This window comes from Anomaloglossus baeobatrachus, chromosome 1 (genome assembly GCF_048569485.1).
Source record: "Anomaloglossus baeobatrachus isolate aAnoBae1 chromosome 1, aAnoBae1.hap1, whole genome shotgun sequence".
NCBI lineage: Eukaryota > Metazoa > Chordata > Amphibia > Anura > Aromobatidae > Anomaloglossus > Anomaloglossus baeobatrachus.
Window position 1 is genome coordinate 577,684,131 of NC_134353.1, and position 26,741 is coordinate 577,710,871.

The following is a 26,741-nucleotide window of genomic DNA, read 5'->3' on the forward strand; positions in this document are numbered from 1 at the left end:
ACGCAAGATCAGATCCGAGTGCAGCCGCGTCATACTCGTCGCTCCAGACTGGCCGAGGAGGTCGTGGTATCCGGATCTGTGGCATCTCACGATCGGTCGACCGTGGTCACTGCCAGACCGACCAGACTTACTGTCCCAAGGGCCGTTTTTCCATCAGAATTCTGCGGCCCTGAACCTGACTGTGTGGCCATTGAGTCCTGGATCCTAGCATCTGCTGGATTATCTCAGGGAGTCATTGCCACAATGAGACAAGCTAGAAAGTCGAATTCGGCTAAGATCTACCACAGAACGTGGAAGATTTTCTTGTCCTGGTGCTCTGCTCAGGGAGTGTCTCCCTGGCCATTTGCATTGCCCAAGTTTCCTTCCTTCCTGCAATCGGGGTTAGAAAAGGGCTTGTCGCTCAGTTCCCTTAAAGGGCAAGTTTCGGCACTATCCGTGTTTTTTCAGAAGCGTCTAGCACGTCTTCCTAAGGTGCGCACGTTCTTGCAGGGGGTCTGTCATATTGTGCCCCCGTACAAGCGACCGTTAGATCCATGGGATCTGAACAGGGTACTAGTTGCTCTCCAGAAGCCGCCCTTCGAGCCTCTGAAGGAAGTTTCCTTTTCTCGGCTGTCGCAGAAAGTGGCGTTTCTTGTTGCAATCACATCGCTTCGGCGAGTGTCTGAGCTGGCAGCTCTGTCATCTAAGGCTCCCTTCCTGGTGTTCCACCAGGACAAGGTTGTGCTGCGCCCCATTCCGGAGTTTCTCCCTAAGGTCGTATCCTCTTTTCATCTTAATCAGGATATTTCCTTGCCTTCTTTTTGCCCTCATCCGGTTCACCGGTATGAAAAGGCCTTACGTTTGCTAGATCTGGTGAGAGCACTCAGAATCTACATTTCCCGCACGGCGCCCATACGCCGTGCCGATGCACTTTTCGTCCTTGTCGCTGGTCCGCGCAAGGGGTTGCAGGCTTCTAAAGCCACCCTGGCTCGATGGATCAAAGAACCAATTCTAGAGGCCTACCGTTCTGCGGGGCTTCCGGTTCCTTCGGGGCTAAAAGCCCACTCCACCAGAGCCGTGGGTGCGTCCTGGGCATTACGTCACCAGGCTTCGGCTCAACAGGTGTGCCAGGCAGCTACCTGGTCCAGTCTGCACACTTTCACCAAGCATTATCAGGTGCATACCTATGCTTCGGCGGATGCCAGCTTAGGTAGAAGAGTCCTGCAGGCGGCAGTGACACCCCCGTAGGGGAGGGCTGTTTTGCAGCTCTAACATGAGGTATTTATTTACCCACCCAGGGACAGCTTTTGGACGTCCCAATCGTCTGGGTCTCCCAATAGAGCGCTGAAGAAGAAGGGAATTTTGTTACTTACCGTAAATTCCTTTTCTTCTAGCTCTTATTGGGAGACCCAGCACCCGCCCTGTTGTCCTTCGGGATGTTTTTTTGTTGTTTGCGGGTACACATGTTGTTCATGTTGAACGGTTTTTCAGTTCTCCGATGTTATTCGGAGTTAATTTGTTTAAACCAGTTATTGGCTTCCTCCTTCTTGCTTTGGCACTAAAACTGGAGAACCCGTGATACCACGGGGGGGTATAGCCAGAGGGGGAGGGGCCTTGCACTTTTAATGTAGTGCTTTGTGTGGCCTCCAGAGGGCAGTAGCTATACCCCAATCGTCTGGGTCTCCCAATAAGAGCTAGAAGAAAAGGAATTTACGGTAAGTAACAAAATTCCCTTCTTTTCCATTCTTCAAAAATGAGCTCTTTTAGAGCCTGGATGGAGAATGAGGCTCAACCTGTTTCTTCAGAATTCCCCATAGGTGTGTGATTGGGTTCAGACTAGGAGACACTTGCCCCCTGAATCACTTTCACCCTGTTCTTCTTCAGAATTGCCACAGATGTGTGTTTGATATCACCGTCCTTTTGTAAAAGTGCACTTCTACCAACGGCCCGAAGTCATGGTAGCATCTTCTCTTTCAATATAGAGCAGTACATTGTGAATTTATGAAATGTAGTTCCCCAAGACCAGCAGCTCATGCAGCCCTGCATAGGGACTCTGCCTCCTCTGCAGTGTATGCCATGTTTAGGCTATGTTCACACACTGCGTTTTTTACTCGCGTTTTTGGTGCGTTTTTGCTGCAGAAATTTCTTGAGAAATTCTTGTAACTTTTCTGCAGACATTCCCCAGCAAAACCTATGGCAAAAAAATTAGCTGTGCGCACACTGCGTTTTTTTTCTTAAGAAAATTCTTTCAGTAGATTTTCTTAAGAAAAAAAATGAGCATGTCACTTCTTTTCTGCAGCTAACTGCGTTATTTCACTCCATTGACTGTAATGTAATCATGAAATAGCGCAGGAATAACACAGGTAGCAAGTGATGTGCGTTATTCCTGTGTTATTCCTGTGTTATTCCTGTGTTATTCCTGTGTTATTCCTGTGTTATTCCTGTGTTATTCCTGTGTTATTCCTGTGTTATTCCTGTGTTATTCCTGTGTTATTCCTGTGTTATTCCTGTGTTATTCCTGTGTTATTCCTGTGTTATTCCTGTGTTATTCCTGTGTTATTCCTGTGTTATTCCTGTGTTATTCCTGTGTTATTCCTGTGTTAGGCTATGTGCGCACTTACCGGATTTTGCCGCGGATTTTCCGCGGATTTGCTGCATGTTTCGCTGCAGAAAATGTTCATAACATCTCTGCAGTGAATCACCAGCAAATCCTATGGAGAAAAAAAATCCTGTGCGCACTGGGCGGAATTTGACAGCTGCATGTTTTGCTGCGGGAATCCCGCAGCAAAAACAAGTGCATGTCACTTCTTTTCCGCACGTCGCTGCGGGATTTCACTCCATTGACTCAATGTTAATCATGAAATCCCGCAGGGAATAACGCAGGCAGCAAATTCTGTGCGGTTCACTGCGTTTTGCTGCGTTATTCCCTGCGGTATTTCGCGGTTTACCTCCGGTAATGTGCATCGCTTGTCTGCGGTTTTGCAGGGAAGTGATGTCATTACAGGAAGAGGAAGCCGTGCAGAGAGTAAACACACACACAGATCACAGACACACAGACATCACAGACATAGAACACATAGACACAGACACATAGAACACACATAGAAAGAAAACGGAAATATAGGAAAAAAAGAACGTGTGCTCCGCTGTATATTTACCTTCCAGCCGAGGTAAGCACACAGCGGCGGCCCGGTATTCTCAGGCTGGGGAGGGAGAGGGGCAGGGATAATGTCCCCCCGCCTCACTCCCCCTCCGGCAGCCGAGAATATCAGCCGCAGCTGCCCCGGCACTGTCGCATGCATTATGCGACAATACCGGCGTGTCCTCGGCTCTTCTTGCCACCGTGTAGCAGTGGTGGCAAGGTAATACAAGGGGTTAATGGTGATGGGGGACCACCGCCATTAACTCCAGGCTTGATCATGGCAGCGTCTATGTGACAGCTGACATGATCAACCCGTAAGTAAAGTGAATAAAACACAGAAAAATCCTTTATTTTAAATAAAACCAACAAGCCTCGTTCACCATTTTATTAACCCCTCCCAAACAAAGCTCCGGCGTAGTCCACAGCTCCGGCTCCGGCGTCCTGCACTGCTGACATCCAGCCGCGACTGTCACAGACACAGGCTGAATGCAGCAGACAGCAGAGGTAATTACCGGTCATTTCCCACGGCCGGTAATGTGAACTCACTGCCGACCGTGGGAAATGCAGCGATCTGTCATCTATCTATCTATCTATCCCTCTATCTATCTGTCTGTCTGTCTGTCTATCTATCCCTCTATCTATTCTTCTGTCTATCCACTATCAGAATTAAATGTATTTTTTTTTTTCAATGTGCTTTATTGCATTGAATGCAATAAAGCACATCCCAACCCGCATGCGGCAAAACCGCGGCAAACCGCATGCGGTTTTCGGGTGCGGTTTCCCGCGTTTTTTTACCGCGGGTGCGGTAATCTTTGAGGGCATGCGGAATTTTCCCAAGAAAATTCCATTTCCCAGTGCGCACAGAGCCTTAGGCTATGTGCGCACTTACCGGATTTTGCCGCGGATTTTCCACGGATTTGCTGCATGTTTCGCTGCAGAAAATGTTCATAACATCTCTGCAGTGAATCACCAGCAAATCCTATGGAGAAAAAAAATCCTGTGCGCACTGGGCGGAATTTGACAGCTGCATGTTTTGCTGCGGGAATCCCGCAGCAAAAACAAGTGCATGTCACTTCTTTTCCGCACATCGCTGCTGGATTTCACTCCATTGACTCCAATGTTAATCATGAAATCCCGCAGGGAATAACGCAGGCAGCAAATTTTGTGCGGTTCACTGCGTTTTCCTGCGTTATTCCCTGCGGTATTTCGCGGTTTACCTCCGGTAATGTGCATCGCTTGTCTGCGGTTTTGCAGGGAAGTGATGTCATTACAGGAAGAGGAAGCCGTGCAGAGTAAACACACACACATCACAGACATAGAACACATAGACACAGACACATAGAACACACATAGAAAGAAAACGGAAATATAGAAAACAAAGAACGTGGGCTCCGCTGCATATTTACCGTCCAGCCGAGGTAAGCACACAGCGGCGGCCCGGTATTCTCAGGCTGGGGAGGGAGAGGGGCAGGGATAATGTCCCCTGCCTCACTCCCCCTCCCGCAGCCGAGAATATCAGCCGCAGCTGCCCCGGCACTGCCGCATGCATTATGCGGCAGCACCGGCGTGTCCCGGCTCTTCCTGCCGCCGTGTAGCAGTGGCAGCAAGGTAATACAAGGGGTTAATGATGGTGGGGGACCACCGCCATTAACTCCAGGCTTGATCATGGCAGCGTCTATGTGACAGCTGACATGATCAACCCGTAAGTAAAGTGAATAAAACACAGACACCGAAAAATCCTTTATTTTAAATAAAACAAACAAGCCTCGTTCACCATTTTATTAACCCCTCCCGCACCAAAGCTCCGGCGTAATCCACAGGTCCTGCGTTGCTTCCATCCAGCCGCGACTGTCACAGACACAGCGCTGAATGAAAGCAGCAGACAGCAGAGGTAATTACCGGTCATTTCCCACGGCCGGTAATGTGAACTCACTGCCGACCGTGGGAAATGCAGCGATCTGTCCTCTATCTATCCCTCTATCTATCCCTCTATCTATCCCTCTATCTATCCCTCTATCTATCCCTCTATCTATCCCTCTATCTATCCCTCTATCTATCCCTCTATCTATCCCTCTATCTATCCCTCTATCTATCCCTCTGTCTATCCCTCTGTCTATCCCTCTGTCTATCCCTCTGTCTATCCCTCTGTCTATCCCTCTGTCTATCCCTCTGTCTATCCCTCTGTCTATCCCTCTGTCTATCCCTCTGTCTATCCCTCTGTCTATCCCTCTGTCTATCCCTCTGTCTATCCCTCTGTCTATCCCTCTGTCTATCCCTCTGTCTATCCCTCTGTCTATCCCTCTGTCTATCCCTCTGTCTATCCCTCTGTCTATCCCTCTGTCTATCCCTCTGTCTATCCCTCTGTCTATCCCTCTGTCTATCCCTCTGTCTATCCCTCTGTCTATCCCTCTGTCTATCCCTCTGTCTGTCTATTCTTCTGTCTATTCTTCTGTCTATTCTTCTGTCTATCTACTATCTCAGAATTAAATGACTTTTTTTTTTTTTTTTTTCTTCAATGTGCTTTATTGCATTGAATGCAATAAAGCACATCCCAACCCGCACGCGGCAAAACCGCGGCAATACCGCGAATAATACCGCGGTCAAACCGCGGCAAACCGCATGCGGTTTTCGGGTGCGGTTTCCCGCGGTTTTTTACCGCGGGTGCGGTAATCTTTGAGAGCATTCGGAATTTTCACAAGAAAATTCCATTTCCCAGTGCGCACAAGGCCTTATTCCTGTGCTATTCCTGTGCTATTCCTGTGCTATTCCTGTGCTATTCCTGTGCTATTCCTGTGCTATTCCTGTGCTATTCCTGTGCTATTCCTGTGCTATTCCTGTGCTATTCCTGTGCTATTCCTGTGCTATTCCTGTGCTATTCCTGTGCTATTCCTGTGCTATTCCTGCGCTATTCCTGCGCTATTCCTGCGCTATTCCTGCGCTATTCCTGCGCTATTCCTGCGCTATTCCGCGTTTTCGGGACATAGTGTACGTCCCTGCCCTGCGTTTTTCAGGGAAGTGATGTCACTAGGACAGGAAGAGGAAAAAGAAGAGAAAAAAAAAGCGTGTGCTCCGCTGTATTTTTACCGTCCAGCCGAGGTAAACACACAGCGGCGGTCTGGTGTTCTCAGGCTTGGGAGGGCGAGGGCCAGGGTTAATGCCCCCCCCCCTCTCCCGCAGCCCAGAATATCAGCCCGCAGCTGCCCCGGGACTGTCGCATCCATTATGCGGCAGTCCCGGCGTGTTACCGACTCTTCCTGTTGCCGTGATGCGGTGGCAATCAGGGTAATATGGAGTTAACGGCAACCAATAGGTGCCGCTAAGTCCAAGATTAGTAATGGCAGTGTCTATGACACGCCGTCACTAATCTTATTTTGAATAAAAGACAAAAAGCCCCTCTTTCTCCACTGTATTAAACACCCCCGAAACACACACCTCCGACGTAATCCACAGCGATGTCCCGCGGCACTTCCAGCTCTGCTCCAGCCGCGTGTGACCGTTCTCCACGGGTCAGGGAGCGACTGCTGAATGCGGCTCCTGAGCGAGGTGCAGAGGTGACTCCAGGACATTTCTCACGGCCGCTGATGTGAACACATTACCGGCCGCGAGAAGTGCAGTATGTGTGGGGGGAAACATCATAAATAAAGCTGGAATATCTATCCCTCTATTATCTATCTATCTATACCCCTAAATATCTATCTATTATCTATATCTATCTATTATCTATCTTTCTATATTATCTATCTATACCCCTAAATATCTATCTATTATCTATATCTATCTATGTATTATCTATCTTTCTATATTATCTATCTATTCCCCTAAATATATCTATCTATCCATCTATCTATTTATCTATTATCTATCTATACCCCTAAATATCTATTATCTATCTATCCCTCTATTATCTATCTATCTATTATCTATCAATCCATCTATCTATCCCTCTATCTATCTATCTCTGTATTATCTATCTATTTTTTTCTTTCATTTTCAACGTGCTTTATTGCTGTAAAGGCATTAAAAAAACGCAGGGACCAACTGAAAAAAAGCACCAAAAACACACCAAAACGCAACTGCATAATTTGTGCGTTTTTTTAACGCAGGTGCGCTAATCCTTCACTCTCAAGAAATTTCTTAAGAAAAATCATTTTTCTAGTGTGAACATAGCCTTAGATTTCTACTTCATCTAACGGCAGTGAACTTAAATGTTTTCTTCAACCATTTTTTTTTTTATCAGAAAACACTCCCGCTTAGGTATTAACTTCTGTGATTGGTCTGGATATCTCCTACGAGGTGGCTGGAGTTCCACCTTTGGTAAATTTTTGTATCACTTTTGCTACACATTTGCTGTTATTTTTATAGCCTTCACCTTTGTTGGGTAAAGAAATTATTTTCTTTTTCATGTCTTGTGACATTTCTCTTCCATGTGGTGCCATTGCTGACAGAATGAAAAGGAATGGGTTCTCTTTTAAGTAATGCCCTTTTTATAGTTATCGGTCTGCTGGACCATTGTTTAACGAATAATTAGACTTACCTGTAGTTGAATTCTTGTAGTCTAACTTTAACTTTGCTCCATAGATTTTCATTGGGGTGTACTCATTTTTTCCAATATGCTCATGAATGAATGTTAGGAAAATTCCTTTCTTCTTTGTGGGAGATGAAAAATATTGTTTGCAACTAATGGCCTCATTTGTGGGAGTATTTTGTAGTATGGTATCCCATAGAAAATGTGTATTCTGAAAGGAAACTATAATGCTTTTTTTGACAAATCTTTTGGGGTGTACTACTTTAAGCATCAGTGTGTTGGATCCAATTTCAATGTATTCTTTGTCTTCGTGACCCCGCCAACCTCCCTCCCCCCCATCAAAAAACCATGTACGTGTGAACAACACCATATAATATTGTGTCCTGTCCATGAAAAGCACTGATAAAACACGTGCAAAACGGATGTCTGAATGAGGCCTGTATTTGTCGCTACTTATTAATAACATGAGGTTTGTTTTATTCCTACAGGACAGAAAAGTTTTTGCAAAAACTATGAAATCATTTGTTGAAAAAATTGCCACAGTAAGTGTTAAGCTAGAGTTTCTTTACATATACAGTACATTGCACAGTGAGACATATGTGTAGACAGAGAATGCCCTGAGTCATAGTCTGCCATGAGCAAGCTGGTGTTGATGAGGGGTGTGTTGGAGTCAGTCGGTCCAGATCCATTACGCCAGAATTCTGGCATGAAAACTTTGCTAAATTGGGCCCTATATTTACCCATGTGGTTGATTGACATCTATGTAGTGTCCCTCCTCCCTGCTGCTGCTGAGATATCACACTTTACAGTACAGGCTACAGCTGTGGTGGACTGAGATTGAATATACTCTCTAGACTTCTTCAATTATCAGAATTATACATCCGTTCTGACATGGATTTTCAAAGTAAGTACACCATCCTCTATGCAGTGTGTTTTGAAAAATCTGATGGCAACCCTTTATTAGCCACATGAAGTGATGGCCTTTCACTTGAGGATGCCATTAAGACCCTTACCAATCCTGAGAGTGAAAAGGATCCTTTGCTAATTCTTTCCTGCACGGTAGTATTCCGGGCCACCTGGCTGTGCAGGTAACTGCATCTGGCCCTAATTACTTGTGTAGGTCAGCTGTCTAGGGATAGTGCAGTGTGGACACCACGCCTCACCTGAGCTGCATCCCCTTTATTCTGGGGTGCCAGAGGGCCGTAATGACATTTCCTTGCGACAAGCCATTTCTTTGCGAGCTGAAAAATCCCCTTTAATATGCAGGGCAAGCTCACAGTAAACAAAGAGAATCCTTCTGTGCTCTGGGGGCAATAAACCATCTAAAGAAGCCTTCTGTTTCAGCAGACGTACGTTTTAGCTGTTTACCGACTGTCTAAAAACCACTTTGCTCATAAAATACTTTAAATGTAAAAATCAATAAGACCAAAAATAGACTGCAGCCACTGAAGCATTGTCCCAGCACGAATCCAAAATGGGAAAAAACATGCTTGAGCCTAGTTTTTGTTGGTTTCAAGCTTGAAAAAGTAGTTTATATTTTGCCCAGGTCCCCTCGTGTCTGAAACAAGCTAGTCCGGTGACCTGTGGCCCCACAAGTTGGAAGGTGATAATTCCGTACCACCCAGAAAATCATGCTGCTATTATCCACCACGTATGGTCATGGTCCACATATGATAGGCCATAAAGTAAAGCAGTAGATTATAGGATGATATACTTAATGTTGGTATTTGTTATAGTAGCCAGTCTGGGAAATGTTAATTGAAACAGCATGTTTATCATGTGTATCAGTAATAGATATAGAAATTGTGGAAAGACTCAGGATACAGTGCCTACAAGTAGTATTCAACCCCCTGCAGATTTAGCAGGTTTGATAAGATCCAAATAAGTTAGAGCCTGCAAACTTCAAACAAGAGCAGGATTTATTAACAGATGCATAAATCTTACAAACCAACAAGTTATGTTGCTCAGTTAAATTTTAATAAATTTTCAACATAAAAGTGTGGGTCAATTATTATTCAACCCCTAGGTTTAATATTTTGTGGAATAACCCTTGTTTGCAATTACAGCTAATAATCATCTTTTATAAGACCTGATCAGGCCGGCACAGGTCTCTGGAGTTATCTTGGCCCACTCCTCCATGCAGATCTTCTCCAAGTTATCTAGGTTCTTTGGGTGTCTCATGTGGACTTTAATCTTGAGCTCCTTCCACAAGTTTTCAATTGGGTTAAAGTCAGGAGACTGACTAGGCCACTGCAACACCTTGATTTTTTCCCTTTTGACCCAGGCCTTGGTTTTCTAGGCTGTGTGCTTTGGGTAGTTGTCTTGTTGGAAGATGAAATGACGACCCATCTTAAGATCCTTGATGGAGGAGCGGAGGTTCTTGGCCAAAATCTCCAGGTAGGCCGTGCTATCCATCTTCCCATGGATGCGGACCAGATGGCCAGGCCCCTTGGCTGAGAAACAGCCCCACAGCATGATGCTGCCACCACCATGCTTTACTGTAGGGATGGTATTCTTGGGGTCGTATGCAGTGCCATCCAGTCTCCAAACGTCACGTGTGTGGTTGGCACCAAAGATCTCGATCTTGGTCTCATCAGACCAGAGAACCTTGAACCAGTCTGTCTCCGAGTCCTCCAAGTGATCATGAGCAAACTGTAGACGAGCCTTGACATGATGCTTTGAAAGTCAAGGTACCTTACGGGCTCGTCTGGAACGGAGACCATTGCGGTGGAGTACGTTACTTATGGTATTGGCTGAAACCAATGTCCCCACTGCCATGAGATCTTCCCGGAGCTCCTTCCTTGTTGTCCTTGGGTTAGCCTTGACTCTTCGGACAAGCCTGGCCTCGGCACGGGTGGAAACTTTCAAAGGGTGTCCAGGCCGTGGAAGGCTAACAGTAGTTCCATAAGCCTTCCACTTCCGGATGATGCTCCCAACAGTGGAGACAGGTAGGCCCAACTCCTTGGAAAGGGTTTTGTACCCCTTGCCAGCCTTGTGACCCTCCACGATCTTGTCTCTGATGGCCTTGGAATGCTCCTTTGTCTTTCCCATGTTGACCAAGTATGAGTGCTGTTCACAAGTTTGGGGAGGGTCTTAATTAGTCAGAAAAGGCTGGAAAAAGAGATAATTAATCCAAACATGTGAAGCTCATTGTTCTTTGTGCCTGAAATACTTCTTAATACTTTAGGGGAACCAAACAGAATTCTTGTGGATTGAGGGGTTGAATAATAAATGACACTCTGAATAAACTTTTCACAATTTAAAAAAAAAAAAATAAAAAAAGAAATAACATTCTTTTTTGCTGCAGTGCATTTCACACTTTCAGGCTGATCTACAGTCCAAATGTCACAATGCCAAGTTAATTCCGAATGTGTAAACCTGCTAAATCTGCAGGGGGTTGAATACTACTTGTAGGCACTGTATGTCTCCAGATTGACTGTGGGAGCTAATGATCTGATGCTATGGGTCCTTTTAAGGTTTCTTTGCTTCTTAGAAATGGAAATGTCAATGGATTTGGCCAATGGTGGAATAAAATTATAGAGCATTACAGATATATAAACCCTGTTTACTTGACTGCAGTTTGCTAGAATTTATTCATTTCTGGGTTTGTTCTTTTTCTATAACCTGTTTTTCTCTTTTTCTTCAGGGGGAATTTTCTCATTTGGTTTTGTTGGCCATGTTCGATTGCGTTGATGATACAAAGCTTGTAAAACAGATCATCATCTCTGTAAGTAACTTGACTGATATCATTAGTGTCATGACCTCTCCGCTTACTACCAAATGGTAGTGCATGAGGATTTTGGCTATAAGAATAGACATTACACAGTATTTAACATTCCTTTAATCTGGTTGGTTGGGGAATATGATCTTAAAATGCACGCATCTCTCCTGAGCTGTGCACTAGTTCATGCCTGAGTGTGCACACAATGTAGAGTAGGGATTCAATACAAAGCATCCGGACTCTATTGTGTGCATGCAGATAAAGACAAGCCGAGGGTTCAATGGCAAAAAGAAGGGCAGATGGGGCATCCCTTCATATAAATATATTATTAGATCTTTTCCTTGGACAGCACTGAAGATATGACACTTTGATACAGTGTAAAGTAGTCATGACACTAGGAAAAACTAAAACGTCCAGCACGACATCCAAAATTTAAAACTTGTTCTTCTTTATTAATACATGTTAAAAAGGTTAAAAATCTGGAAGAGGGACGCGTTTCGGAATATGCTTCCTTATTCACAGACTGTGAATAAGGAAGCATATTCCGAAACGCGTCCCTCTTCCAGGTTTTTAACCTTTTTTAACATGTATTAAGTTGTATTGTATTAAGAAGAACAAGTTTTATATTTTGAATGTTGTGCTGGACTTTTTCGTTTTTCCTAGTGTCATGGCCAAGATTTTTTTCCGTGCACCATCTGACCGGACTTCCATTTAACTGGTGAGCTAGAATTGAGAGTTCACTCTGTTTTGTGAATGTAAAGTAGTCAGTACACAGCTTGTATAACAGTGTAAATTTGGTGTGCCCTCTAACTCAGTAAACAGTCATTAATCTGTAAACTTCTGACAGCTGGCAACAAAAGTGAAAAGCGAAAATTGTCGCCCAAGTATCCATGTTTTGTGTGGCTACCATTATTTTCAAGAACTGCCTTATCTTCTGAGCATGGAGTTCACTAGAGATTCACAGGAGCCACTGGAATACTCTTCCACTCCTCCATGATGACATTACGAAGCTGGTGGAAGTTAGAGACCTTGTGCTTCTACTGTTTCTGTTTGAGGATGCCCCACAGATGCTCAATAGGGTTTCGATCTGGAGACATGCTTGGCCAGTCCAGCACCTTTTACCCTCAGTTTCTGTAGCAAGGCAGTGGTTGTCTTGGAGGTGTGTTTGGGGTCATTGTCATGTTGGGTTACTGCCCTGCGGTCAAGTTCATGAAAAGAGTGAATCAGGCTTTACTGTAGTATGTCACAGGACATGTTGTCATTCTTGGCTCAGTGAAATGTAGCTGCCCACTGCCCACAGCCAAATCTCATGCAGCCGCAACACATGAAATTCCCAGCACAATTCTTGACTATAGGACAAGACACACTAGTCTTTATGTTCCTCACCTGGTTTCTACCACACACGCTTGACACTATCTGAAGAACCAAAAAAATTTATCTTGGTTTGGTCAGGCAACAGAACATTGGTTCCAGTAACCCATATCCTTAGTCTGCTTTTCTTCTGCAAACTGTGGGCTTTCTTGTGCAGCATCTTTAGAAGAGGCTTCCTTCTGGAACAACAGCCATACAGACCAGTTTGATGTAGTGTTGCACCACATGGACTGAGCACTAACAGGTAGACCTCCAACTTCTTTAACCTTTGCAGCAATGTTGACAGCGTTCGTGTGTCTATTTTGAAAAGGCAAACTCTGGATATGACGCTGAGCATGTGCACTCAACTTCTTTGGTTGACCATGGCAAGGCCTGTTCCGAGTGAACCTGTCTTGTTACACCACTGTATGGTCTTGGCCACCATGCTGCAGCTCAGTGTCAGGGTGTTGGCAATCTTCTTATAGCAAGGCCATCCTTATGTACAGCAACAATTATTTTTTTGTTCAGATCCTCAGAGAATGAGGTGCCATGTTGAACTTCCAGTGACCAGTATGAGGGAGTGTGAGAGAGATAACACCACATTTAACACACCTGCACTCTATTCACAACTGAGACCTTGTAACACTAATGAATCACATGACCCTGGGAAGGGAAAGTGGCTAATTGGGCACAATTTGTCATTTTCATTTAGGAGTGTATTCAGTTTTGTTGGCAGCGATTTAGACATTAATGGCTGTGTTGTTATTAGAGGGCACACCAAATTTACCCTGTTATATAAGCTGTACACTGACTACATTACATTGTATCAAAGTGTCATATCTACAGTGTTGTCCCATGAAAAGATATAATAAAATATTTACAAAAATGAGAGGCGTGTACTCACTTTTGTGATATACTGTGTGTGTAGATCACTGCTGTACAAATGACATGGATCCAAAGGTACTGAAAATTAGGTGGTTTTATTCAACACATTTCAAGGTGAGTCCCCACTTCTTCGTCAGGAGCTCCACCAATGCTTATTCACACAGGCACAAATATCACATTATAGATGTCCACAAATTAACGTGGTGTAATAATGACACAGGGAAATAGTGAACACATGAAGACAGAGGTGCAAAAAAAGCAATGCAGACATGAAACCAACTGCAATTTACCAGTAATTTGAAAGCAATCCTATAAAAAGTTGTCCAAGAGCCAATATCCTCCTGTGCAGAGCTGCACAAAGACCTGGCACAACAGTTTCAAAGAAAACGAAAGGTAATGCACTTCCAGACCTTTATGCCCATTCACCAAACAAGACGCCATTGCTGAACAATAAGCATGTTTAAGCGTGTTTAAAGTTTGCACCCCCGAGCCCACATCTTTCCCTGCAAATGTTGGCTGATCTGATCAGCCAACATGTGCTTCTAAGAGTGCGTGCCCACGATCAGTGTTTTCGCTGCATCTGAAACGCTGCGATGTACAGTACAAGCATAGTGGATGGGATTTCTAGAAATCCCGTGCCCACTATGCTTTTTTTTCCGCTGCAAACACTGACCTGCAGTGCGTCTTTCCAGACCACGGCATGTCAATTGTTTGCTGCAGTCTCATGCGTCCTCCATGGGAGAACACAAGCGAGAGACCGCAGCGCACTGAACCCTGATTGTGGATACAAGCAGCTGCTTTCTCCTGCAGTGAGTCCTGATCGTGGGCACATACCCTTAGAGCGACATGGGGATCGGAGATCTGTGACAGCACGATTTAATATGCACAGACAGGGAGCGTGTCATTCCCCGCTCTGATTGGTGGCCCTGTGACGTGATCACGGGGCGCCAATGGATTGTCAGACATAGGGGTCATCAGTTGACCCCTGGCTGTCATATCACAACAAACTTCCTGTGGACGTCGGCTGTATCTTGGTGTTCATAGAAAATCAGAATTTCTGCTGTACAGAGCCGTGCTGATGAACTGCTCTGTATAGCACAAGCAGTCAGATGATCAGACTCAAGTCCAGTAAAGGTGACAAGTAAAAACAAAAAACACAAGTACAAATCATCGCCCTTTTGCCCCATTGAAAATAAAACCATTAAAGGGAATCTGTCACCAGGTTTTTGCTCTCCATCTGAGACCAGCTTAATGTATAGACATAGACCCTGATTCCAGCGATGTGTCACTTACTGAGCTGTTTGCTGTCATTTTCTTAAAATCAATGTTTTCTCTGCTGCAGTTATGTGAATATAGAGCTCTGTAACCCCGTTCACACCATTGATTTGGCAGTTTTCTGTGTACAATGTAACCAGTGGTGTGGTCGGGCATATACAAAGCTTATGAATATGCTGGACTGCCTAGCAAGTAGTCTTCTAATGATAATCTACTGCTGATTAAACAGGGATTTTATCAAAACTACACTGAACAGTCCAGTAAGTAAAACAACGCTGGAATCAGGATCTCGGTCTTTATATTATGCTGCTCTCAGGTGGCAAAAACCTGATGACAGATTCCTTTTACAGAAAAAACACATTTGGTACCGCCATGTCCAGAAATGTCCGATTTGAAAGTATAGAATTAATCTAATCGATAGGTGGTAGCATAAAGAAAAGTCAGAATTACTGTTTTTGGCCACTGCATCCTTGCAATAATAGTGGATCAAAACATCAAATCTACTCAAAAATAGTAGCAGTAAAAATGTCAGCTGAGGGACAAAAAAAATAAGCCACAGCGCCAGATCTCGAAAAATGCAAACACAACTTTTTTGTCCGTTGTTAAATAACTGATTTCTGCTGGATCCGTTATTTTAACATGGGAGTCTATGGAGGACGAGTCAATTAACGGATTTCTATTTAGCCATCCGTTTTTCTTGCATTCGTAACGTATCCGTTTTTCTTACAAGATGCGTTACAAATGGAAGTTAAATAGTCCGTTAATGGATCCGTCCTCCATAGACTCCCATATTTAAAAAAAAAAAAACTGATCCAGCAGAAATAATTTTGCCAATGGATCTCTGCAGGATCCATTCTAACGGATGATTACAGGACAGGTGAACTCACCCTTAAACCCCCCCCCAAAAAAAACTATTGTGGAATTGCAATTTCACCCCACTTGGAATTTGTTTTTCATTTTTTCCAGTACACTGTATGGCAACATTAATGATTTCATTCAAAAGTACAACTTGCCTTGCAAAAAATAAGCCCCTAAACAGCTTATAGGAGCCCCAGGGACCTTCAAAATTTTAAGAGTGCTTGTGTGGAAGAATGGAACAAAATCGCATCTGAGCAATGCATGCAACTAGTTTCTCCACAGAGGAGGCTTCTTGAGCGGTCATCAGTCACCAACAAAGACGTTTGTACAAAGTATTAAATAAATTTCAGTAACAGTGTTCAATAGTTTTTTCTTGTAATTTCTCATTATTACACATAATTTATGATACGGTACGGTACAAAGATATATTTTACTTGTATCAAAATGGAGGATACCAGAATGTACCGCATCTTTAACGGTACAAAGATATATTTTACTTGTAACATAATTTATGGACATCTATGGTTTGATTTCTTTGCCTATGTGGATTGGATGAGTTGTGACTGACATCTGGTGAGAACTTCACATCAATAGCACCTTTGGAAATCTATTTACTTAGAAAATTGGTGACGTGTTCAATGCTTATTTCACCCGGTGTATTTATTATATATATGAGTGTGTAATATATTTTACTGTTGTACTAATTTTTTGTTGTGAAATCTTAAAATCCATTTCACTATATGGTATCCTTATGAATATGAAAACCATTGTAATGTGAGCATTCTGCATTCTTTCTCTGAGCCCGGGGCCTGAAACAATATAGATGTGCACTCCATGCGTTACTTGCACTTTGTCACGTCGATGGCGTTTTTCTAACTTGACAGCAGCTTCACTACAAAGCCCCCGTCCTGGGAGATTCTATGCCTCATTGTGGCCACTAAAACGCTTTTTCTGCTTCTTTTATACTGCAAATCCTGGCAGTTGTGTAGCAGGGTAATAATCGAGCACATTGCATATCAATTGCTTGGGATGGTCTGTTGCGCCAGATAAAGCTAGCCGGCTTTCACCATACATTAAATAACTGCTCTGAGCACAAATCAGTTTGGTGAATTGTAGTTTTCACTCTTTATAACTAATATAGAATTATTATAAAATTCCAATTACAGCAGTGATACTTCAGTAAAGAGAATGTATGTACTCTCCAAACATTGCAAAGTCCATCCATAACTTTCTTGGATAAGGAGACACCTCAGAGGGGTGGGGAAATATATAATGGCATGGCTCTTAAGGCCCCTTTACACACTGAGACTTTCTAGCGATCTCACCAGCGATCCCAACCTGTCCGGGATCACTACAAAGTCTCTGTTGAGTCGCTGGTGAGCTGTCAAACAGGCAGACCTGGCCAACGACGCAACAGCGATCCGGACCTGCAGAACGACCTAGCTAGTCATTGGGGATGTTGTAAAGCAGCTTTTTGAAAGGGAAGTCGCTAATGAAGTCGCTGTAAAGGCCCCTTTACACACTGAGATTTTCTAGCGATCATGCTGCACAGTGGGAAACAAAGAGAGATTTGTAGCGATCAGCAACTTCACAGCGGGGGCCAGGTCTCTGATGCGTGTCACACACTGCAATGTCGCTGGGGAGGTCGCTATTACGTCACAAAACCGGTGACGTTACAGCGATGTTGCAGTGTGTAAAGGGGCCTTTACTCTTCTAGCATCCACATCTCTTGCTGAGATGGGATACAAGATAAGGGCACAATGGTTGGTGTCTGACATAAGACAATACCATAATCCTAAATCCGTAATGCCCTGTAGTAAAATTGTGCTCGTCCTTCAGCCTCTTGTTTAACCTGTCAGAAATAGCCTGCATCACTAAACAGGTTGCTTTGAACTCGCGTCTTTACTTCTTTTTCTTCACAGTAAGGAATTCTGCTGTTAGCCAGAAAGATATTTATAAAGGCTGTGTGCTCACGCTGCATTTTTTTTCTTGTAGATTTTAATTAATACTGCAAGGAAATATGCATCCCAGCAAAGTATGAGAATCCTGAATTGCTGTGCACATGTTGCAGATTTTTTTTTTGTGTTTTTTCCTGTGTCTGATCTGATTCACTGCAATGCTTGATCACTGCACTGGATTATATATCTTCACCTCACACACCTTGTCTCCGGCATTGTGTGAGAGGCTCTCCGTAGCGCAGTAACCCAGGGTCACCATGGTGACGACACAGGGATGCCATGCCAGCGATCGGGTCCCTGTGATCGCCCAATCACCAGGGAGAAGTAAGCGATTCCTCTCCCTGCCTCCTGAATGCTGCGATCGCATTGATTGCAGCATTTAAGGGGTTAAACTCCTGGGAGCAGCACGGGCACCGCTCCAGGCAGTGGGAGCCGGGTCTCAGCTGTAACATAAGTCGGAGACCCGACGAGGATACAGCGCAGCAAGCCCCGTGATTGCTATGACTAAAAACTCAGGAAAAAAAAAAGCAGAAAAAAAGTGATACAAAAAACTGCATTTTTTCTGCTGCATTTTTCCTGCTGAAACATGCAGTTTTATGTGCAGAAAACAAATCTGCACACACATCTGCTACGTGGGCACATATCCTAATACTTTTATGTCAGTGTTTTCGACCGATACCTTTATTAGCTAAACAAAAAAAGTATATTTGCAAGCTTTCAGAGCACAGAGACTACCGTATTTTTCGCTTTATAAGACGCACCTGATTATAAGACGCACCTAGGTTTTGGAGGAGGAAAATTAAAAAAAAAAATTGAGCCAAATAGTGTGCTAGAACATTTTAATAAAATTAAAATAACATCATTTTAACAATTTAGACTCAACAGGAGTCAATAGCAGCATTGTTTGTAACATGAACCATGTTTGTGAACAACATAGGAAGGAAAGCTTTAGTCATGTGGATGACGCACTGCTATGGGGAACCTGTGGATGACACTGCTGTGGGGGATCTGTGGATAATGCACTGCTATGGGGGACCTGTGGATGGCGCACTATTATGAGGGACCTGTGGATGACACTGCTGTGGGGGATCTGTGGATAACACACTGCTATGGGGGACCTGTGGATGGCGCACTATTATGGGGGACATGTGGATGACTCACTATTATGGGGGACATGTGGATGACTCACTATTATGGGGGACATGTGGATGACGCACTGCTGTGGGGGATCTGTGGATAACGCACTGCTATGGGGGACCTGTGGATGGCGCACTATTATGGGGGACCTGTGGATGGCGCACTATTATGGGGGACATGTGGATGACTCACTATTATGGGGGACATGTGGATGACGCACTGCTATGGGGAACCTGTGGATGACACTGCTGTGGGGGATCTGTGGATAATGCACTGCTATGGGGGACCTGTGGATGGCGCACTATTATGGGGGACATGTGGATGACTCACTATTATGGGGGACCTGGGAATGACGCACTGCTATGGGGGACCTGTGGATGACGCACTGCTATGGGGGACCTGTGGATGACGCACTATTATGGGGGACATGTGGATCACGCACTATTATGAGGGACATGTGGATGACGCACTATTATGGGGGACCTGTGGATGACGCACTATTATGGGGACCTGTGGATGATGCACTGTTATGTGGGATCCGTGGATGACACGGCTATGGGGGACCTGCATGATGCACTTTTATGGGGATCTGGGATTACCACCCCCCTCATCCTTAGGAATACACCCATGTACTGTATACCATACATGGCTGTATTCTGAAAGATGAGGGGGGTTGTAGTTACATTTACACTTTGGCCACTACATTAGTCCCTCCCTGGAGTGTTTACAATAAAGGACTACAGCCCCCATCATCCTTCAGAATACACCGATTGATACAGTATATTCTGAAGGCTGATGATGGGGGTTGTGTTCCCCTTCAGTGTTTTTTGCTCACCTATTAGGACCCTTCGTTCAACTGACAACACTTTGTCAGGCTCAGATCACTGATTGGTGGAGGCAGCTCTGCAGAAGTTGTCTCCACCAATCAGCATCCAGCCCTAGCGAGGAGGAGGAGAATCGTTCTTCTCTCTCTCCTCTTTCTTATGATAGTCTCCGTCTGCTGCGGAGATCTAAAATGGAGCCCGCGCATGCGCAGATCGCGATCTTCGAGAGCCGCGATCTGTATCTGCGCCTGCGTAGCCTCCGACGCGATGGACTTCAGGAAAATGGCTACGGAAGGCAGCGCATGCGCAGATGGAGATCTCGCTTCTCTGAGATCTCCATCTGCGCCTGCGTCACCTCCGGCATTTTCCGGAAGTCGCGTTGGAGGCAGCGCAGATAAAGATTTCGGCTATGGTGACCGCCACCGCAGCCGATTGCCGCGGGATCCATGGCGGCTGCAGCCGATTGCCGCGGGATCCATGGCAGCCTCCACCGCAGTGATTGCCGGGGGATCCATGGCGGCCACCACCACCGCAGCAGATTGCCGGGGGATCCATGGCGGCCGCCACCGCAGCTGATTGCCGCGGGATCCATGGCGGCCGCCTCCGCTCCAGCGGCAGCACCAGCACCAGCCTCCTGTGACTCACTCCACCGCTGCATCACTGCCCGGTAAGTTACATTCACTTTGTAAGATGCACCCCTATTTTCCCCACAATTTTGGGGTAAAAAAAGTGCGTCTTATAAAGAGAAAAATACGGTATTTCCTCAGGTGTGGTGAAGAGGTCTCTGCTCTGAATGTTTAGAAATATTTTTCTTGTTAGACAATAGAAGTATTTCTTCAAAAATATTTGTCTTTTTTACAAAGTTATTTGCATGTTTTTCTGATTTTTCTCTCTATATGTATATTTTTGAGTAAAATGTAAATTGTTGTTTTATTCTATAAACTACTAACATGTCTCCAAATTTCCAAGCAATAAATTGTGTATTTTCGGAAAATGAGAAATGGTCAAAATAACAAAAAAAATGCATTGCTTTCAGACCTCAAATAATGCAAAGAAAACAAGTTCATAATTATTTAGAAACAACAATACTAATGTTTTAACTCAGGAGGAGTTCAGAAATCAATATTTTGTGGACTAACCATGAATTTTAATCAGTTTTTATGTGTCTTGGCATGCTTTCCACCAGTCTCACGCTGCTTTTGGGTGACTTTATACCACTCATGGTACAAAAATGTCAGCAGTTCTTCTTTGTTTGATGGCTTGTGACTATCCATCTTCCTCTTGATTACATTCCAGAGGTTTTCAATGGGGTTCAGGTCTGGAGATTGGGCTGCCCATGACAGGGTTTTGATGTGGTGGTCCTTTATCCACACATTGATTGACCTATCTGTGTGGCATGGCATATTGTCCTGATGGATAAACCAGTCATCAGAGTATTGGAACATTGCCTGACCAGAAGGACCTTTAAAATTGTTGGACAGATAGTGTAAACAGTGCAGTACTTATCGTATTATAAGTATGATCTCCAGAATGCATCTCCATAAACATTATGCCACCAAGATACTGAGAAATGTTAGCTCTGAAGCCTGCAGTCTTGTGACTACAGTTCCCATATATAATACAGACTGTAGTGCAATATGTTTACAAAGTTATAGCAATAAAGTAGATGTAAACCTCGCCTTAAATCCATCTTAAAAGATCCTAAAAAGGGCTATCTGTAATATTAAAAGGACACAAATACACAAAACAGTAGCCTATGTTAGATCATAAACATTGTGCATATGTGTACATAGGCAGGATAAATAAGAGTAAAGGCCGCTTTACACGCTACAATATATCTTACGATGTGTCGGCGGGGTCACGTCGTAAGTGACGTACATCCGGCATCGTAAGGTACATTGTAGTGTGTGACAGGTACGTGCGATTGAACGTTAAAACGTTCATCGCACGCACGTCATTCATTTCTCATGAATTGAACATCAGATTGTTCATCGTACCCGGGGTAGCACACATCGCAGTGTGTGACACCCCGGGAACGATGAACAGATCTTACCTGCGTCCCGCAGCTCTCGGCCAGCAATGCGGAAGGAAGAAGGTGGGCAGGATGTTTACGTCCCGCTCAGCTCCGCCCCTCCGCTTCTATTAGCCGGCTGCCGCGTGACGTCGTTGTGACGCCGAACGTCCCTGCCACTCCAGGAAGTGGATGTTCGCCGCCCACATCGAGGTCATATGGATGGGTAAGTACGTGTGACGGGGGTTAATCGTTTGTGCTGCACATTCAACAAATTGAACGTGCCACACATACGATGGGGCGGTTACGATCGCATACGATATCGTAAGCAGAATCGTAACATGTAAAGCAGGCTTTAGACCCTTTAGTTCAAGAATTCAGAAAGGCAAGGTAAGTATTGGATAATGGGAACAGTCTTACCATTGTAAACCGCAAATATCAAATTTATTCACTTGGTGATCTTGGTACGAGTGAGGGGAAAATTAATCCAAACCTCAATTAGCATCCAATCCGTCTCCCAAGGATACGCAAGCTGGTTCTGGCCTATATAAATTTACAGTATCATACTTCCAATGGGTTTCCTCGTTTGATTTGATTTGAGACCAGGATATATAGCGTAGTCCATGATTACAGTCACAATAAAATTAATAGACCCACACAGTGGTGAACAGCTTATAGCAAAGTTACTGAATTTTTGCCTGTGTGAATTGGTTGGGTTGTTACCGACATCTGGTGAGAATTTCATGTCAGTAGCCCCTTTAGAAATATATTTACTTAGAAAATTGGTGACCTGTTCAATACGTTTTGCACCCGCTGTATTTGCCAATACAGAGCAGCACGTGGTCTTATGTAACGCCACTGCCAGCGCTAGTGCAGCAAGGATGACGGCAAACTCACCACTGCGGCCGCATTATGGTGTCTATGGTCCTCGCTGCTGCTTCCTGCTCCTGGAGCCTGCTCAAGCGCCCATAATCCGGGCTGGCGGAGAGCCACTAGGTACTTAAGGCATCCCCCTTTATGGAGGTACCGGAGCTTGGTGTCTGCTAGTTGTCAGGTCCCCTGAACTTGTACCTGCCTTGAATACATTTACCAGTGTTCCTGTCTGTACCAGTCCGGTATTTCCAAACACCGATTTTCTTGACATTACACCAATCGTCTTAGTAAATGATACATCACTGCAATCGAGTTCTCTGCCCGAACCTGCTGATTTAAATCGGAAATTATTTTTTTAGCAAGTTATTAATATTGCAGAATTAGAAGCGCTCCTCCATTCCACACGAACAGCTTTTTTGGTCCCTCACAATTTGGAAAGCTTCATTCTATGTTACATAGTTACTAAGGTTGAAAAAAGACCTAGGTCCATCTAGTTCAACCTTCCTCCACCAGTTCTACACCTGGTCACCAAGTCATTTATAACCAACAATGTTGTGTGTACTGAGGAAATCATCCAGCCCTTTTTTGAAAGCTGTTATAGTATCTGCCATTACTACCTCTTGTGGTAGGGCATTCCACAGTCTGACTGCTCTAACTGTAAAGAACCCTTTCCTATTTAGCTGTCGGAATCGCTTTTCTTCCACTCGCAGTGAGTGCCCCCTGGTCCTTAGTATTGTCTTCGGAAGAAATAAGTCATGTGCCAGTCCTTTATATTGACCACACATGTATTTATACATATAAATGAGATCTCCTCTGAGACGTCTTTTTTCTAAGCTAAACATATCTAACTTTTTCAACCTGTCGTCATATGGGAGGCCTCCATTCCTTGTAGTAGTCTAGTTGCCTGCCTTTGAACTGACTCTAACTTCTGAATGTCCTTTTTAAAATGTGGAGCCCAAAACTGAATCCCATATTCCAGATGTGGCCTTACAAGTGATTTATAGAGGGGTAACAATACGTTGGGATCACGGGATCTAATCTCTTTTTATACACCCTAGCATCTTGTTTGCTTTTGCAGCTGCTGCTTGACATTGAGTGCTGCTGCTCAGCTTATTTATAATGAGAATACCCAAGTCCTTCTCCTGTTCTATAGTCCCGAGTTTACTTCCATTTAATGTATACGCAGTTATAGGATTACTCCGTCCTAGGTGCATTACTTTACATTTATCAACATTAAATCTCATTTGCCAAGTATCTGCCCATTCTGACATCTTATCCAGATCTTTTTGTAATATTATACTATCAAGGTCAGTTTTTAATATCCTACATAGTTTGGTGTCATCAGCAAAGACTGACACTTTACTATCAATCCCATCCACAAGGTCATTAATAAAGAGATTAAAAAGAATTGGTCCTAGCACAGATCCCTGCGGCACCCCACTGCTGACTATGGCCCATTTAGAGAATGTTCCATTTATGACTACTCTTTGTTTCCTATCTTTTAGCCAATTCCTTACCCAGTTGCATATAGTTTCCCCTAGTCCTTGCTTCTGGAGCTTTAGTATAAGGCTATTATGTGGTACAGTATCAAATGCCTTTGCAAAGTCCAAATAAATCACATCAGCTGCATTACCAATATCCAGGTTTACACTTACCCCCTCATAGAACCCCAACAGGTTGGTTAGGCACGATTTATCTTTCATGAATCCATGCTGTCTGTCAGTTATTATATTATTTTCTGCAACATATTTTTGCATGTCATCCCTTAAAATGCCCTCAAAAACTTTGCATACTACTGATGTCAGGCTTACTGGACGGTAGTTGCCTGGATCTACCCTCTTACCTTTCTTAATATCGGTACCACATCAGCAATCCTCCAATCCTGAGGCACCAACCCTGTTACAAGCGAGTCTAAAAAGATAAGATACAGCGGTCTGTCAAATACGGAGCTCAATTCCCTCAATATTCGTGGATGAATGCCATCTGGCCCTGGGGATTTGTCAATCTTTAATTTACTCAGACGTAGGCGTACTTCTTCTTGTGTTAAATTAATTATATCGGGTGGTAAACTTTGATTTTTCACTTGTTGAATGATGCCTGGTACAGTCAGTTCCTTGGTGAACACAGAAGAGAAATGCCTATTTAATATCTCAGTCTTTTGTTTGTCCTCTATAACTAACTTGTTATTATATTTTAAGGGGCCAATACTATCCTTTGTTTTCCTTTTGGCATTAATGTATTTATAAAAGATTTTGGGATTTATTTTAATGTCATTGGCGATTTTTGTTTCAGTAGCTAGTTTTGCTTGTTTGATTTCTTTTTTGCATTGCCTATTGATATCTTTATACTCCTGAAATGCTATTTCTGTATTCTCAGCCTTCAAGATTTTAAATGCCCTTTTGTTTTTGTTTTATTATACTTTGTACAGTCTTATTTATCCATAGTGGTTTCTTTTTATTCCGGGATGTTTTATTACCAGAGGGTATAAGTTTTTTACAGGACTCTAGCAGTATATCCTTAAACTTTCCCCATTTATGTTCAGTATCCCCAGTTACCATGACTTTGTCCCAGAACTTTGTTCTCTCTGGTGATAACATGTCCTATGGGAGTAGTTGGCTCCAATGATCATATGGTGTGTTTTCACTTCATGATCCAGCTATCCACACTAATCGCAGAAGGCCAGGTGCTTTTACTTTTTAATAGTAGTTCACCCTGGCAGCCTAGACCATACACGAATACTTGTGTGTGGCCTGTTCGCTTTCTACACTGCTTCTTGCTTAGACAGCTAAGCCTAACAGTGTCTCGGACACATAGCTGTCACTAAAGTAAAGTCCCTTTATCCTCTTACGGACTGTTACCAGGTGAAGATTTCCGTAATGGAAACTTAGGATAAGGTAAAGATTAGACGAGTATTTAGCTTCCAAGCCAGAGAAGCGGTCATGGAATATGCCATAGCTGGAATGTACTGTGGTGTTTTACAAAAACACTTGTTAAATCTGGCATTAAGTAGCCTAGGAAAACTATCCCAAGGAGGAGATGGGAGGACAAAAGCGGATTTATACAGAGGAAATATTGTATAGATTAAATGAATCAGCTTCTTCACTCTAAAATAAAAAAAGTGGTATTTTACTAAGGGAAAAAGTTTTAATGCAATGCTTTTCCTGATTCAGCAGGAGACTTAATTTATTGCTGAAATACAGCCCCTATATATACAGTATGAGCCCCAACAGAACCCCCTATATACAGTTTGATCCACACATAACCTCCTATATACAGTTTGATCCCCACGTAACCTATATACAGCATGAGCCCCTACATCGCCTCCTATTTACAGCTTCAGCCCCCATGTTGCCTGCTATATACGTGAGCCCCTACATAGCTTCCTCGTTAGTGTGAACTCACACCTAGCTTCTTATATAAAGTATGAGCCCCCTCATAAACTCTCTAAATATAATGCTCTCCCACATAGCCTCTCTAAATACAGTATGATTCCCACGTAGCCATCTAATTACATATGAGCCCCCACATAGCCTCCTATATAAATGCAAGCACACATATGGAAAAAAAAACAACACCAAATATGTGCCCCGCTTCCGTTCCCCTGACACTCTGCTCCTATGGTGCATTAAATCTCACTACCACACACAATGATGGGATGTAATCACATCTGCTGTCTCACACACTGGTGGAAGAAGGAGCCATTGGCCCTGTTTTCCGCCAATGTATTCACTGCTTTCTGCATCCTGAGGATGTGGATAGCGTTGACCTCGAGCAGAGGGCGCGGTGTGACCCATGGTCCATCTTTTTCAGCCCTTAAAGGGAACCAATCATCAGGATTTTCGTGTATAAGCTGCAGCCAGTGCAGTACTGGCACTATCATGCACGTTGTGTACACACCATCAGGGGGCAGCTCGGGTGTTTAGGCAGTGAAATACAACTTTATAAAGTTTGAAATTTCGTGCACTTTTTGATTGACGTGCGCACCTCTCTGTTAATGTCCGGGCGGGTTATGCAGGAGTTCCCCGCCCCTCCCACCAGCCTGTTCCTCCCTCTCTCCGGGCTGGTTATGTACGTGTTCCCCGCCCCCCCCACCAGCCTGTTCCTCCCTCTCTCCGGGCTGGTTATGCACGTGTTCCCCGCCCCCCCACCAGCCTTTTCCTCCCTCTCTCCGGGCTGGTTATGCACGTGTTCCCCGCCCCCCCC

The 26,741-nt window shown here is 44.1% G+C and overlaps 1 protein-coding gene across 2 annotated transcripts in view; it reads left to right on the forward strand.

Moving 5' to 3' along the window:
* PUM3 (pumilio RNA binding family member 3) overlaps positions 1 to 26,741 on the forward strand; it is a 198,189-nt gene that overhangs the window by 131,722 nt on the left and 39,726 nt on the right. For both annotated transcript variants that reach the window (XM_075339844.1, XM_075339852.1), the window contains exons 12-13: positions 8,135 to 8,188; positions 11,293 to 11,373. In XM_075339844.1, coding sequence (XP_075195959.1) covers positions 8,135 to 8,188; positions 11,293 to 11,373 — 135 coding nt within the window. The remainder of the gene's footprint in view (positions 1 to 8,134; positions 8,189 to 11,292; positions 11,374 to 26,741) is intronic.